This window comes from Hippopotamus amphibius, chromosome 16 (genome assembly GCF_030028045.1).
Source record: "Hippopotamus amphibius kiboko isolate mHipAmp2 chromosome 16, mHipAmp2.hap2, whole genome shotgun sequence".
NCBI classification, from domain to species: domain Eukaryota; kingdom Metazoa; phylum Chordata; class Mammalia; order Artiodactyla; family Hippopotamidae; genus Hippopotamus; species Hippopotamus amphibius.
In genome coordinates, this window is record NC_080201.1 from 56,770,600 (window position 1) to 56,786,295 (window position 15,696).

Sequence of the window (15,696 nt, forward strand, 5' to 3'; positions counted from 1 at the left end):
GCTCGCAGTCTCAGGTTTTATGGTGATGGGGTTAGCTTCCGGGTTGTCTCTGGTCAATCACTCTGACTCAGGGTCCTTCCTGGTGGTGTGTGCATCTCTCAGCCAAGATGGATTCCAGAGAGAAAGATTCTGGGAGGCTGGCGGGACATGTGGACTGGCGTCTCCTCTTTCCTTTTGACCTTTCCCCAATTCTTCCGCTTGGTGGTGCCTTGTTAGTTCCGTGTTCCTTACCAGGATCTCTTGTAAAATAACTCATGCAAATCATTAACTGTCTTTGCCTGGCCAGGGCAGGTGGTTTCATTCAGTGTTTACCCTAACAGAGGGAGTGTGACCTTGGCAACATTTTGATTTCGGACTTCTGGCCTCTACAGCTGTGAGAGGATACATTTCTGTTGTTTTAAGCTACTCAGTTTATGGAGATTTGCTACAGCAGCAACAAGAAACTAATAACATAGGATCCTTCCCTGCCCCACACTCCAGCGTGTTTCCGCAAGAACCCAGAATGGGGCTGGAAAGGATGGTGCTGGCTCTGGGGGGTGCAGGTGGGTGCCAACTTCAAAACTTTAGGGAGGGAGGCTGAAGAGTCCCGAAGTGCTGGGCCACCTCCATAGACCTGCTTTGCCTCTCTGGGCCTCAATGGAACCTGGTTGGGAGGCTGGGCTCACAATCCCTGCTTCCCACGTTTAAGCCAGTTGGACTCCTGGGCTTTACCATCCCTACCTGGAGCCACAGAAGGAAAGAGAGAGATCACCTCAAATGGGGGAAACCAAGGTTCGGAGAGGGGCCGAGCCTAGATGGGGCAGAGGTCTCTTGCCTCTGGCTTCCTCCCTCCTGGAACCTGGAGCTTGCTGAGTTTTCAGAGCCCCAGCCTCCCTCCTGTGGCTGGGAGGAGGTATACAGGACTCCCTGGGTGTGTTCCCCGCGGAAGGAGCCGCAGACCAACGAGAACCCCAGTGGGGAAGGACGGGTCATTTCCTCCCCGGCTATCTGCACCCTCCCTTGGGGCTTTAAAAACCACAGCCTTCAGGCAGGAGAGAGCCTCTAACCAGCAGAGAACCCAGGGAAGGCTTGAATATGGTGAGTCTGGGAGGAGCGGGGGCAGACACCCTCTACCTGCGCGCCCTCCCTTCCGGGCGCTGTCTACCCTCCCCACTCTCCCCTTCTTCTTGTCTCTCCCCCTTTCCTTCCTCCTCCTTCCTGTCCTCGATCTCCCCCCCGCCCCCGACCTTCTCCCCTCGCCCTCCTCTCAGACTCTCCCAATCCAGGGCTGGGAGGCGGCGAAGGAGTAAGCTTGTCGAAGAATTATTGGGCTTCTGAGTAGCTTCGACTTCTTTTTCTTTCTGTTCCATCGTCCCAAATCCCTAAAGACTGTTCAGTGAAACTCCCTTCCCTCCCCAGAGACTCAGATTCATGGTAGCTGCCCCAGAGGCACCTGGTTTGTGGTGGATCTTTCTGGAAACAGTCTACAGGTGCTCCAGGGCAGCGCAGGGAAGGACGTAAGGAGTCGATTGACGCAGGGGTCATACTGAAATAGGATTCAGATCGTGCCTTTCCTGTGTGATAGCGGACGAGACTTGTCTCTCTGAGCCTTCTTCTCCTTATCACTAAGATGGGGTAAGTAAGCCTACAGAGCGAAATCTACATCGTAGGGCTGTGGTGAGGACTAAATGAGATAATACACAGAAAGCTCACACAGCAGTGCCTGGCATACAGTTGGTGCTCAATGCCTGTGACATGGCTCTCCTTTCTCCCCCACCCACCCGACAAAGAGAAGTCTGTTTTACACATTATCGTTACATCTTGCTTCTTTTTTCTTTCATGAATAACATACAGGAGTAGTGACCAGCATTTATTGAGCACTTACTGCATGCCAGGCACTGGGCTAGGCCCTTGACATTTACGAATTTCATCTTAAACAATCTGTGAGGAAGATACTGTTATCATCCCTGTGTATTTCAGGGAAATTGCCTCTTTCCTTTTATCAGCGCTGTGATATGCCAGTGGGAGTCTCCATTTCTTATCAACGGAGATTTAGGCTGTTTCCAATACTTTGTCTTTAAAATCAAAATTAGGGAATTCCCGGTTGGTCCAGTGGTTGAGACTCCATGCTGTCACTGCCGACGACTGGGGTTAGATTCCCCAGTCTGGGAGCTAAGATCCCACAAGCTGCGTGACTGAAACAAAACCACAAAAACTAAAACCAAAAAACACCACCACCCAAATTACATCTTTGGACCCACATCTGGGTTTCTAGAACTGCAAATGCTGAATTCAAGGTATGGGCAATTTTTATTTGAAAAGCTTTGCCAAAACTTGCACACTTTACACTCCTCATCTGCAGAGCATGAGGGTATCTACTTGTCTAGACCCCCATCTGCATAATTCCACGAAATTAAAAAAATTTTTGCCAACCTGAAAGGCAGTTCGTTGCATCCTCCAAAGCTCTGGAGATTTGTCTTTTTCATGTGGTTTTTAAAAAGCAAGTGCTTATGTTTCTTTGTGCTCAAGAATGTTGAGTCACAAAGATTGTGCAAATTCAAGAAGGTAAATCGGAGTTGAGATACTCACCCCCACCCTTGTACCCCATGTCTCAGAGGACGCTGTAATGGTTACATGTGGTTCTGTGGGTGGATTGTTTAAAGACGTTGTGTCCATGTAGGAACAGGGAGATGGATGTTCAGGATGTAGAGCAGACCGTGCCTTCTGTGTATTTACTAGCTCTGACCGCATTCCTAAGTGAGTTTGTTATTTCCACGGTAATGGAGGGGGACAGCTGGTAGGACTTTCCCTGCTGTAAGGATGGCGAGACTGAAGCCCAGTGAGAGACGGAAGGGGTTGGGGCAGAGTTTACCACTCACCAGCTGCTTGACTGTGGCCATGCCATGACCTTTTTTTTTTAATATTTATTTATTTGGCTGTGCTGTGCCTTAGTTGCGGCACACAAGATCCTTTTGTTGTGGCATGCAGGATCTTTAGCTGCAGCATGCAGGATCTAGTTGCCTGACCAGGGATCGAATCTGGGCCCCCTGTCTTGGGAGCGCAGAGTCTTAACCACTGGACCACCAGGGAAATCCCCTGTCACGCCTCTTCAGTCTTCCCACTTTTCTTTCTCCTCTCAGCACCGCTCCCATCCAAGCTCCCATCTTCGATGGCCTGGGTCCCTGCCCCAGCCTCCTCTCTGGTCCTCTTGCCTCTAATCTCACCTCCTCACAGCAGCCAGAGGGATCGTTCTAAACAGAAACTCTCATCTAGTCCCGCTGCAGCTCAAAGACCATCCATGGCTCCCCATTACCCCAGGATAAAATACACATAGTTTCATGTGGCATCTGTGGCTCCTCCAACCTCGTCTTGGCTACCTGCCAGCCACACTGATGTTTGTTCATTTTCGGGTGCGTGGACACTCCTTTCCTGTTAGGTTGTGGCCTTTTGCCTTGAATGCATGCCCCTCACTCCCACTGCACTTGAGGCCTGGTAGCCCCTCAGAGAGGGCTCTGGGGTTGGACTCTCAGAAGTTCTCTCCACCTCTGCCACTTGCTAACTGCGAGGACTTGGAAAAGTGTCTTCAGCTCTCTCAGTTTTCTCATCTGTAAAATGGGTGTTGCAATGGCAACAATGCTCACAGGGTCATCCTGTGGATTAAATGAGCTGATACATGAAAGGGAACAGAACAGAACAGAGCTTGGCGATTCTGATTGCTTTTCTCGTAAGCGTCTTCTCCTTCACCCTGTTCTCCTCCCGTCCATTCATGACTCCTCACTGCCACCACCCTAGTGCAAGCCACTATCGTGCCCCATTGCAGCTGGACCATCCCAACCACCCCTTCTTCTCAGCTTTTCATCTGGAGCCCACACAACAGACAAGGGCTCCTAAAATGAATCCGTGATCTTAGGAACAATAAGAGTACCCCACCCTTGGGGTTGTTGTGGCATAAATACTGTGCACAGTTTGGGAATTAATGAAGTAACACCTGGGAAGCATAGAGAGCAGCGCTCGGCACTTAGGAATCGCTTAGGAACCCCAGACCCGTGCTGTCCAACAGGGTAGCCACCAGCCGCACGTGGCTGATGAAATTTAATTAAAATGACAGAACTGTACAAGTTCAGTTCCCAGACCCATCTGCCACATTTCACGCACTCAACAGCCACAGGTGACTGGTGGCTACCATCTTGGATGGCGCACATTGGGACATTTCCATCAGCGCAGAAAGTTCTGTTGCACGGGGCTGTGGTTTTATCTCTCCAAGACCCTTCTCCTGATTCCACCCCAGGCTGGATTCTCTATTGAACATGCTCAGTTCCCATCCCTGGTGATTGATTTCTCTCTCCCAGTAGACCATAACCCCTCCGAGGGCAGGTGCCAGGTGTGTCAGGAACCAACCCCCTAGCCTGTTTGTGCAATGAAGAAATATTCTTAGAATCTTTTCTAGACTCTGAGAATGGTAGAACCACGAATGCTTTTGTCTGGTCTGTACAATATCCATTCTGGGGGGAATGGGCAGTGCATTCACTGGGATGGCTCTACATGTAAGAAGAACAAAAGCATCCATGGTAAAAGATTCCTTCCAGTGCTTGCCTTCCAACCTCCTACTCCCCCTCCCCGAGGGGGGAACCGCTGGTACAGATTTCCTCTGTCTGCTTCTGGAGCTAGTCTGTATACACACAAGGAAACACACACAGACACACAAGGAGAGATACAATGATAGAGACGGGGGGAGGGAGGGGGAGGAAGGAAAAGAGAGAGCGAGAAAAAACAGAGAGAGAGGGAGAGAGATTCCTCTTTTGTAGGTATCGTGCTTCACACACTATTCAGTTCTTTCTTGGTCTATATCACGCTAGAACTTGTAGCTCTTTCCACACACATACTTATGTAAACTTCCTCATTGTTTTGATGGTTGCATAGTGTCCTTTTGCCTGGATGTGCCGTCATTCATGTAGTCAGTCCCCTCTTGCGGGACGACTTGGCTCTCTCCACTCTTTGTAAGGGTGCTGCCATGGCAAAACTTTGCAAGTCTTTTGCATCGGGAGGATCCCAGAAACCACAGAGGGTTAGAATCAGCGTCTTTTTTCCTGTACTGATGAAGTCGTTGAGAGGGAAGGGCCACAGGAGCTCATTCCAGGAAAGGAGCTCTGTCAGCTGATGGGGGGAGGCGGGGTGGTAACATGAGCATGAGAACGAGGGGCGAGAGACTCCCCTTTTCGGGGTCTGGGTTATTCTGCAGCTTAGCATTGGCCGAGGGCTTGTGAAACGGGCAGGGACAAAAGTCAGTCTCATGCATCATGTCCGAGGTGGACATTTAAAATATTTAACATTCTGCTAAGATGCAGAGGCCCCTAGGCAGGGTCTGGGGCCTCTTGCCATGTCCGGCATTAACCCTTTACTGATTTGACCATGGGAACCGGGAGAGGGGGTCCCAAAGTAGAAAATGGGAGGCCAGGGTGCTGGGAGTGGGGATGGTACAGGTGGGTGGCTCAGGGCACGGGCTCTGCATCCATGGAAGTAATTCAACAATTTTAACTTTTTGGAAACATTTTCACAGTTATAGAAAAATTGCAAGCATAGTGCAAAGAATTTCCATATAATCTTTACCCAGATTCTCCAAGTTTGCTTTATGTATCTATTGTCAATCTATCTATATCTATCTATCATCTATCATCTATCTATCTATCTATCTATCTATCTATCTATCTATCTGTCATCATCTATCTATCTAATCATCTATCAATCTATCATCTATCATCTATCTATCATCTACCTATATCTACTTATCTATCTACCATCTTTTTTTTTTTTCTGAAGCAATTAAGAGTAAGTTGCAGGCATCATGTCCTTTGCCCCCAAATATCTCACCTCCTTCTCAAGAACAAGGGCATTCATTTACATGGACACAGCACAATGATCAACATCAGGAAATTTAACGTTAGGTGCAATACTATTATTTAGTCTACAGACCGTATTCAAACTTGCTCGGTTGTCCGAATAACACCCTTTCATGTGAATTTGTTTTTCCTGCTCCAGGCTCTGGTCCAGGATGTCACACTGCATTCGGTTGTCCTGGCTCTAGAGTCCCCATTCATCTGGGACAGTCCTTCGGTCCTTCTTGTCTTTATGACACCAGCATTCTAATTTGAATTGAGTATAATTCACGTAACATGTAATTCATCATTTTAAAGGGTACCATTCAGTGGCATGTAGTACATTCGCAGTGTTGTCCATCACTGGCTTTATCTAGTTCCAGGACCTTTCCATCACCCTCAAAAGAAGCCCTGTACCCATTAAGCAGCCCCTCTCTGATACCCCTCTCCCAGTCCCTGGCCACGACTAGCACATCCCCCATCTTTATGGATTTGCCTGCTCTGGACTTCTCATGTCAATGGAATCATATGATATGTGACCTTTTGTGTCTGACTTCTTTCACTCCGCATAATGTTTACAATCTTAATCCACGTGGTGGCTTGTATCAAGAGTTCATCCCTTTTTATGGCTGAATAATATTCCACTGCGTGGATATACCATACCCTGTTCATCCACTCATCAGCCGGCATTGACATTTTCCCTTCGAATAATTTAATCGCTGCTATGGCTCTCCCAGCAAGTACCCCAGGTCGTCAGCCTGGTTGACCCGGTTGACCTTAGGGTAACACAAAGGAATGAGAAATAAAAAAGAGCGGTTCAGAGAAAGATCTGAGTCTTCAATAATTGTAAGATAGATAAATAATAAGGGCATTGCCATTTCTTGTCCCCCTACTGTGTACCAGGCATTGTGCCAGGTGCTGGAATATTTTTCATCTTATTTAATCCATGAGCTGGGTATTTAGTGGGTATCGACTTCAGCCTGCAAATTCAGGTGCCCTACAAATCCAGCTCTGAATATTTCTGTAACAGGGTTTTTATTTTTCTCTCTCTCCTTTCCTTGGTCTGGTGCTAAAGTTGCCTTTAGGCATGGGCTCCAAGGGCTACAGAACTTGCCCCTCAATTGTCCTTACCCCATCGACAGCCCCTTTGGAGACGCTCAGGGACACCCTACCTGGGTTTGCATCCCCATCTAAACAGAGTTGAATTCCCATCTACGTGACTGGAACAGGCTACTTGATCTTCCAGTGCCTCTGTTTTCTCATCAGTAAAATGGGCATATTAATAGAATCTACTTGTAGGGTTGCAGTCAGGATTGAAAGAGCTAATGCTGCGCTTGGAACATAGTAGATGCTCAATAGATACTGTCTGCTTTAGTGTGATCATTCCATGGCCTGCATGGGGATTTTGCTGCTGTGTCTGGTGCGTCTGGGTTACAGTTTTGCATCCAAGGCTGTTTCCTGCTCAGTTGCTACCCTTTCTCTCTTGCAAGGTATGATATTTCCACGTAGCTCTGTCTGGGGAAGAAGTGCTCAAGACTTTTCTGTTCTTTATTTTATTATGGAAAACTTCAAACATACAAAAATAGAATAATATTGTGAATGCCCAATGTACCCATCACCCAGCTTCCACATTAACAACACTTGGCCATTCTTAATCATCTTTGGTCCTTCCTCCCTCCCTTTTTTCTTCCTTCCTGTCTCTCTCTCTAGCTATTTTTTTTCTGTAGTGTTTTAAAGCAAACCCAAGACATCCTATTTTACCTGCTAAGTATCCCTATCAGAAAAGCCTTTCCCCACTTTTTGAAAACATAAACACAAAATCATATCACTCTTAATAAAATAAGTAATGATTCCTTACTGTCGTCAAATATCCAGTCCATTTTTAAAGCTCCCAGATTGTCTCCAAAGTGTCTTATTTTCCATTTGATTATTTCAATCAGGATCCAGCTGTCTCCATATCGCCTTTGGTTGATATGCTTCTTAAGTCTCTTTCTTTTTTTTTTTTTTTAATTTTTTTTAAATTTTTTTAAATTTTTTTATTTTTTGGGGGTACACCAGGTTCAATCATCTGTTTTTATACACATATCCCCGTATTCCCTCTCTTCCTTGACTCCCCCCTCCTCGAGTCCCCCCCACCCTCCCTGCCCCAGTCCTCTAAGGCATCTTCCATCCTCAAGTTGGACTCCCTTTGTTATACAACAACTTCCCACTGACTATTTTACAGTTGGTAGTATATATATGTCTGTGCTACTCTCTCGCTTCGTCTCAGTTTCCCCTTCACCCCCCGCCCCCTCCCATACCTCGAGTTCTCCAGTCCATTCTCTGTATCTGCATCCTTGTTCTTGTCACTGAGTTCATCAGTACCATTTTTAGATTCCGTATATGTGAGTTAGCATACAATATTTGTCCTTCTCTTTCTGACTTACTTCACTATGTATGACAGATTGTTAAGTCTCTTTTAATCCATGACACTTCCCCTTCTTTTTTAAAAGAAAAATTTATTTATTTGTTTACTTTTATGTATTTATTTCCTGGCTGCTTTGAGTCTTCGTTGCTGCACACAGGCTTTCTCTAGTTGTGGCAAGCAGGGGCTACTCTTCGTTGCAATGCGAGGGCTTCTCATTGCGGTGGCTTCCCTTGCTGCAGAGCATGGGCTCTAGGCGCCTGGGCTCCAGGCACGTGAGCTTCAGTAGTTGCAGCACGCAGGCTCAGTGGTTGTGGCCCACGGGCTTAGTTGCTCCACGGCATGTGGGATCTTCCCAGACCAGGGCTGTCCCCTGCATTGGCAGGAGGATTCTTAACCACTGTGCCACCAGGGAAGCCCTAAGATATCCTTTGTTCTTGAATTCCTATCCTTCTCTATTCCTTTGATCCCTCTGCCCTGCCTCTAGCAAGGTACAAATCTATTTCTTACTCCTGTTTCTTATTCTTCCTCTCGCTGCCCCTAAATATTTTCTCACTGCTCTGGGACCGAGGTTTTGGAAGGATGATAGCTAAAACTGAAGGACTGCTAGGAGTTAACCAGGAATGAAATGGAGGCATGAAGTAGCAGTGGAACTTGCAGAGGGCCATGTAGGCTTCAAGTAGGACAGTCGGGATCTGGATCCTAGTGTCGTGCTGAGCTGTTCTGGAACTCAGGGCAGAAGGACACGTGTGCGCCCCTCTTTTCACTTAGGAAAATATCCTTCCATAGTTGGGGTTGTTCCCAAAACAACCCCTCTTAAAACCCCATGACTATGCATAAAGCTCCACATTGCTTGAAATGTTTTCACGCTGCTGTCAACCTGCAAAAACCTGCTCAGCTGGGAATGAAAACTGTGGGCTGATCTGAAGTTTCCTCTTGCGTAACAAAGGGTCGTAAACCAAAGAACAACCGCAACAGACTGCCTGTATTTACAATTCAAATCTTTTCCACTGTGTTTTTTTTTTTGGGGGGGGCAGGGGCATTAATTGTGATTCTTTAAAATATTACATTGATATTATATCTTGCCTTTGCTGTACACCTGAAACTAGCACAACATTGTAAATCAACTCAACTCCAATAAAAATTTTAAAGACAAGTAAATAGGAAAATAAAATTTAGGGAATAGTTCAGGACTTGGGCTATCAATTTTGGATTTATGTGCCTATGATTATTAGTTTATTCTCCTCTAAGTCTTGAAATGCAGAATTAAGTAAAAAAAGATACTATGTATCTTAAAAAATAAATTTATTTATTGGCTGCATTGGGTCTTTGTTGCTGTGTGCGTTGGGTCTTCGTTGCTGCGCGCAGACTTTCTGTAGTTGCGCGCAGACTTTCTGTAGTTGCGCGCAGACTTTCTGTAGTTGCGGAGAGCAGGGTCCACTCTTCATTGTGGTGCACGGGTGCACTCTTATTGCAGTAGCTTCTCTTGTTGGGGAGCAGAGGCTCTAGCTGCACGGGCTTCACTAGTTGTGGCACATGGGCTCAATAGTTGTGGCTCACGGGCTCTAGAGGGCAGGCTCAGTAGTTGTGGCGCACGGGCTTAGTTGCTCCGTGGCATGTGGGATCTTCCCCAACCAGGGCTTGAACCCGTGTCCCCTGCATTGGCGGGTGGATTCTTAACCACTGCGCCACCAGAGAAGCTCTGATACTGTGTACCTTGATGACCCACCCCCTCTCTACCCCTTATGTGTGAGTACATGAGGCACTGCCCAAGCACTGCCGACTCTGGGTAGCTGCCCCCTGGCAGAGCACAGAGCTGCCTTAGTGGGTGGCAGGCAGCGAGACGGGGTGATGCTGCTGCTGGTGGTAGTGGGGGTGGGGCAGATAACTGCCCGTCCAGGAATAGCATCTCAGTTTGTTGGTGACATTAAAGATATCTAACAAGCAATGAGCCATGGGCACTGGCCAATCAGAGTGGATAGTGACCACAGTATTGTAGCAGGTCTAGGCTTTAACCATTTGATTGCTGGATTCTGGGGAAGTGCAGGGACTTCAGGGGGAGGTGGCAGGATGGCATGGAGACCCATTAGCATGGAAGGGTTTTCAACATTTTAATAAGTTGTACGACACCCCAGCTAGCTCTCAGCCCTCAGCACCCCCGTTTCCCAGGGAGACACCCGAGACTTAAAGGAGTGGAGTGATGGGCTTTGAGTAGCTCTGATGGGCCCCCTGCCACCTGTCTGCAAACTTATACTCTTCCTGCTTCTGATTCCACCCAGGACGCCATGGCTTCCGTGACCCCGGATTATGATTATGGCAACTTTACCTATAACCCCAACAGCTCAGTGGATAACTCTTCCAAAACCCTCACGCTGGGCACTCCAGATAAGATCGCCCTGGTGATTTTTGCGACCGTCTTCCTGGTGGGAGTGCCGGGCAATGCCCTGGTGGTCTGGGTGACGGGATTCGAGGTCAAGCGAACCATCAATGCCATCTGGTTTCTCAACCTGGCAGTGGCCGACCTCCTCTCCTGCCTGGCACTGCCCATCTTGTTTGCATCTGTGGTCCAGCACGGCCATTGGCCCTTCGGTGACGCTGCCTGTAAAATCCTGCCCTCTCTTATCCTGCTCAACATGTACGCCAGCATCTTGCTCCTGACCACCATCAGCGCCGACCGCTTCCTGCTGGTGTTTAATCCCGTCTGGTGCCAGAACTACCGAGGGGCCCACTTGGCCTGGGTGGCCTGCGTTATGTCCTGGGGCTTGGCTCTGCTGCTGATCATACCTTCCTTTAAGTTTCGTAAGGTTCACGTAGAGCACTTCCCGCCCTCGACGATGTGTGTGATTGACTACGGTAAAAACGGTTTCTACGCAGAGAGGTCTGTGGCCGTCCTCCGGCTGGTCGTGGGCTTCCTGGGGCCGCTGGTCACGCTTACAGTCTGTTACACTTTCCTCCTGATCCGGGCGTGGAGCCGCAGTGCTACCCGCTCCACCAAGACGCTGAAGGTGGTGGTGGCAGTGGTGACCAGCTTCTTTGTCTTCTGGTTGCCCTACCAGGTGACAGGGATGATGCTGTTTTTTTTACACAAGAATGGCATCAAATTCGTGTCCACTTTGGATGCCCTGTGTGTCTCCATAGCTTATATCAACTGCTGCATTAATCCCATCATCTATGTGGTCGCTGGCCAGGGCTTTCAAGCACGGGTCCTTAAGTCCCTCCCCTCCAGGCTCCGGTATGTGTTGACTGAAGAGAGTGTGGGCCGGGAGAGCAAGTCCAACACACTCTCCACGATGGACACCCCGGCGCTGAAGAGCCAGGCAGTGTAAACGGAGGCCTCTCCGGCCACCGTTTTTCCGGCGCTCCACCAAACTTCTGGTCCGTTGACTTTGCTTTTTGGATCTCAGCCCTTGGTGAGGTGGGTGGTGTTGGTTGAGTGAATTTGCCTCCATTCCTTCCACCTTTCTTGGACTTGTCCTTCCTCTTCCAGGCGAACCCTTCCCGTCACTTCTCATTTCCAAGATGAACACATCCTTCTAGGGACCGCCCAGCCTTTCTTTCCATCCAAAGACTTTAGAAAACAAACAGCAACCAGTATACCTGGAGTCCTCTGGTGTGCAGAGTGTGAATATCTTAGATACATAGAACCTAGAGAGATAGAAACATTCTAACCTTGAAAAAAAGAGTTCTGTATTTATTTCATGGCGAGTTGGCAAAAAAAAAAAAAAAAAGTGTAACTGGCATCTCAGAAGTTATTCTTCTTTAGGACAAAGTAAAAGTCCATGGACGTATCTCAGCTTTTGGAAGTGAGTTGATTTAAAGAAAAACAGTAAGTTGGTAGGTTACTTCACTGGCTTTAAAAAAAAAAAGTATTAAGTAAAAAGATGTTATGCGGTTATGGTGAAAAGCAAGAAGTGAGGAAGGTACTTAGGGTTGGGAAATACTGGTTGGGCCCCTCCAGGGAATGGGCTCTCAGGGAAATTTGCTGTTTTACATTGCCAACTGCTGTTTTGTTTCTGCTGGAAAAAAAAATTAAACGTTTTGTTTTGATCTCATTTAGATCCTCATGAGGTTGGGTTGTAAGTAATGAGTGATCCTGTGTACCTTTGACCTGTTTCCTGCAATCAGAACATCTTGCAAAATGACATTACAATATCACAACCAAGATGTTGACATGCATATGGTCAAGGTGCAGGACATTTTCGTCACCACCAGGATCCCTCATGACACCCTTTTCTAGCCACCCCCACTCCCTCCACGCTCTCCAGCCTTCTCCCGAGCCCCTGGCAACCATGAATCTGCTCCCCATCTCTGTAACTTGGTCCTTTCAAGGATGTTGTATCAATGGACTCATACATATGTAACATAAAAGCATGTAACCTTTGGACTTTAAATAAAACTAATGTGCACCACTTGAAACATGAAAATAAAAAATAAATGTTGAAACGTTGTTTGTTTATAATTGACTTGGAAATATTCCTGCTTAGTGTTTTGTGTGTGTGTGTGTGTGTGTCCACATTGGCTAGAAATATTGTACAGACCAACAGAAATATGATGCAAGACACGTAAGTAGTTTAAAATTTTCTACTGGCCACATTAAAAATTTAAATGAAATGGATGAAATAGTAGTAATATATTTAATAATGTAATACAATTATATGTTATATTAACCATGAAATGAATGCTATATTAATTATATTATGAGAATTTATTATATATCATATATGAAAATCAATATAGCATATAATGTTATATAATAATTTTGTTTATAATTATATAATACATAAATATAACAAAATATATAACATATTAATACTGTATTAATGTACACATGTATCAATATATTATAGTAATACTAGTGCTATTAATATATTTATATTTTATTGCTACATATAAAGATATCTAATATATATTGATAAAAGAATAATAATAGTCAATAATATATTTTGCTTAACTCAATATATTGAAAATGTTTTTATTTCAACATGTAATCAGTGTGAAAAATTATTACTGAGATCTTTTACATTCTTTTTTTAATTGAAGTACAGTTAATTTACGATGTTATGTTAGTTTCAAGTGAACAGCAAAGTGATGCAGTTATACATATATTCTTTTTCAGATTCTTTTCCATTGTAGGTTATTACAAGATATTGAGTATAGTTCCCTGTGCTATACAGTAGGTCCTTGTTGGTTACCAATTTTATATATAGTGGTGTGTATACGTTAATCCCAACCTCCTAATTTATCTACCCCCTTGCCCCGCTATCTCCTTTGGTAACCATAAGTTTGCTTTCTATGCCTGTGAGTATTCTGTTTTGTAAATAAGTTCATTTGTGTCATTTTTTTTAGATTTCACGTATGAGTGATATCATATGATATTTGTCTTTCTCTGACTTACTGCACTTTGTATGATCATCTCTAGGTCCATCCATCTTGCTGCAAGTGGCATCATTTCATTTTTTTCATGGCTGAGTAATAGTCCATTGTATATATATGTACCACATCTTCATCCATTCCTCTGTTGATGGACATTTAGGTGGCTTCCATGTCCTGGCTATTGTAAATAGTGCTGTTATGAACATTGGGGTGCACGTGTCTTTTCGTATGAGAGTTTTCTCTGGATATATGCCCAGGAGTGGGATTGCTGGGTCATATGGTAACTCTATTTTTAGTTTTTTAAAGGACCCTCTATACTGTTCTCCATAGTGGCTGCTACATTTTACTTTTTTTTTTTTTGTACTAAGTCTTCAAAATCCTGGGTGTGTTACAGTCACAGCACATCTCCATTCAGACTGGCACATTTCAACTGCCCAGGGAGCCACACAGAGCAGGTGGCCCCTGAATCCAATGACCATGTAGATATCAACTCCCTCTTCCTCTTTGCAAGAGCTGGCTGAGTCCAGAGAACAGCCTTAAGCATGAGGCTGGGTTTTGCCTGATTCTGATGGGGAATGTAGCTGAACCCTGCTACTACAGTGTTGTCATGTCTGCCTTGGGGACAATGTTTATTTAAAGATGCTGTCTGAGCACCTAGAGTGATAGGTGCTCTGTAGGACTTCCAGAAGAGGTTGTGCATTGTTTTTGATAGTAAATGTTGGTACCTGTGCAGACCTTCTAGCAGCAAGATCGTTGGGAGAAGCCCTGAGCTCCAGCTACCTTCAGGTCTGATACCCCCTGTAAAGATGCTGGTGACCTTGGATGTCCCCCCCTATCTGGTTAGCCCACATCCCTCCTTCCACCCTCCTCCCAGCTGCTTGGGCCTCTTTCCTGGCTGGTTCCAGGCTGGCTGGTTATCCTCTCTCTCTCAGTGTGATCCTTCCCTGCTTCCTCTGCACACTTTCTTCCTCTGCCCTGAAATGTTGGCTTTCTAGAGTTCTCTTAAACACGCTTCTTACTTTTGTGACTTCATCCAATACCTTCAAAGTTCTCTTTCTCTCTTCATGGCCTCCGTATGTACTTTGCCCAAAATGATCTCAGCATCTTCTCCCAAACCTCCCTCTCCCTTTTTATCCCCAACCCAGGCTGGTGCCCTACCATCTGTATAGTCACCCAGGCCTGTGCTTGTGACCCGTGCTGGATGCTACCCTCTTCCCACCCCATGCCTTGCGTGGTCCAAGCCCTCCATCCTTTCCCACTCCGGTCCCTGACCCTTCTCCTGTCTGGTCTCCTGGCTGCCTGGTCTATTTTTAAAAGACCACCTCTGTCACTATTCTACCTTCCTTCAGGGTGCAGCCTCCTCCAGGAAGTCTTCCTCCTCTGCCTCCCCACCCCTATGCTCCATCTCTGTTCCTGGCCATCCTCTGGCTTTCTTGGTTTGGGGAGTGGGCTGTAGGCAGTAGGGGTCTTTCCTTCACTCTGATTGGAAAGGAGATGCTTCCCAGAAGCTGGGCCCTGCAACAGTCTTCTAGAAACACTTGGAGGCCAACATATGGGATCCAGGTGTCTTGTCCAAGGCATCCTCAGCCTGGTGTTGATCAGTGCTGCCCAGGAGGGAAGTGGGTTGAAGGCCTAGGCGATTGTGAAATCTGGAGCCTGGGGAATCTGCTGGGTCAACAAGTTCCAAAGAGGAAGTGGTGGGGAAAGGAAGTGGATGATGGGTTTGGCTGAGTTGGCTGTGTTCTTACCTCTACCCCAGTCCAAATCCCCTGTCACACCCCCACCTGTTCCTCAGATCTGGCTCCACAAGGCCTGGGTGGGGGCATCTGTGCCATGTGACCTTCCCAAGCACCCCATCTCCAACCTCCAGGATGGTGTTACTCCAGATTTGTGCTGCCTGATAGGAATATAATGCGACCCACGTGTGTGATTTTACATTTTTCCGCAGCCAAGCAAGAGACAAGCAAAGAGAAACAAAAAGAACCAGGTAAAATGAATTTTAGTACTATGTTTTATTGAACCAAATATGTTTCGAGCATCATCATTTCAATATGTGATCAGTATAAA

At 46.4% G+C, this 15,696-nt stretch overlaps 1 protein-coding gene across 3 annotated transcripts; it reads left to right on the forward strand.

Annotated features, from left to right (window-relative positions):
• Positions 1-436: 436 nt before the first annotated feature.
• On the forward strand, positions 437-12,660 carry C5AR1 (complement C5a receptor 1). Of its 3 annotated transcripts, none has more exons than XM_057712255.1 (2): positions 437-542; positions 10,536-12,660. In XM_057712255.1, the coding sequence occupies exon 2, from the start codon at positions 10,542-10,544 to the stop codon at positions 11,580-11,582; it is 1,041 nt and encodes a 346-aa protein (XP_057568238.1). In that variant the 5' UTR covers positions 437-542; positions 10,536-10,541; the 3' UTR covers positions 11,583-12,660. The 3 variants fall into 3 exon arrangements, with proteins under 3 accessions (XP_057568238.1, XP_057568236.1, XP_057568237.1); XM_057712253.1 differs by lacking the exon at positions 437-542 and adding an exon at positions 942-1,077; XM_057712254.1 differs by lacking the exon at positions 437-542 and adding an exon at positions 1,562-1,614.
• Positions 12,661-15,696: the final 3,036 nt, after the last annotated feature.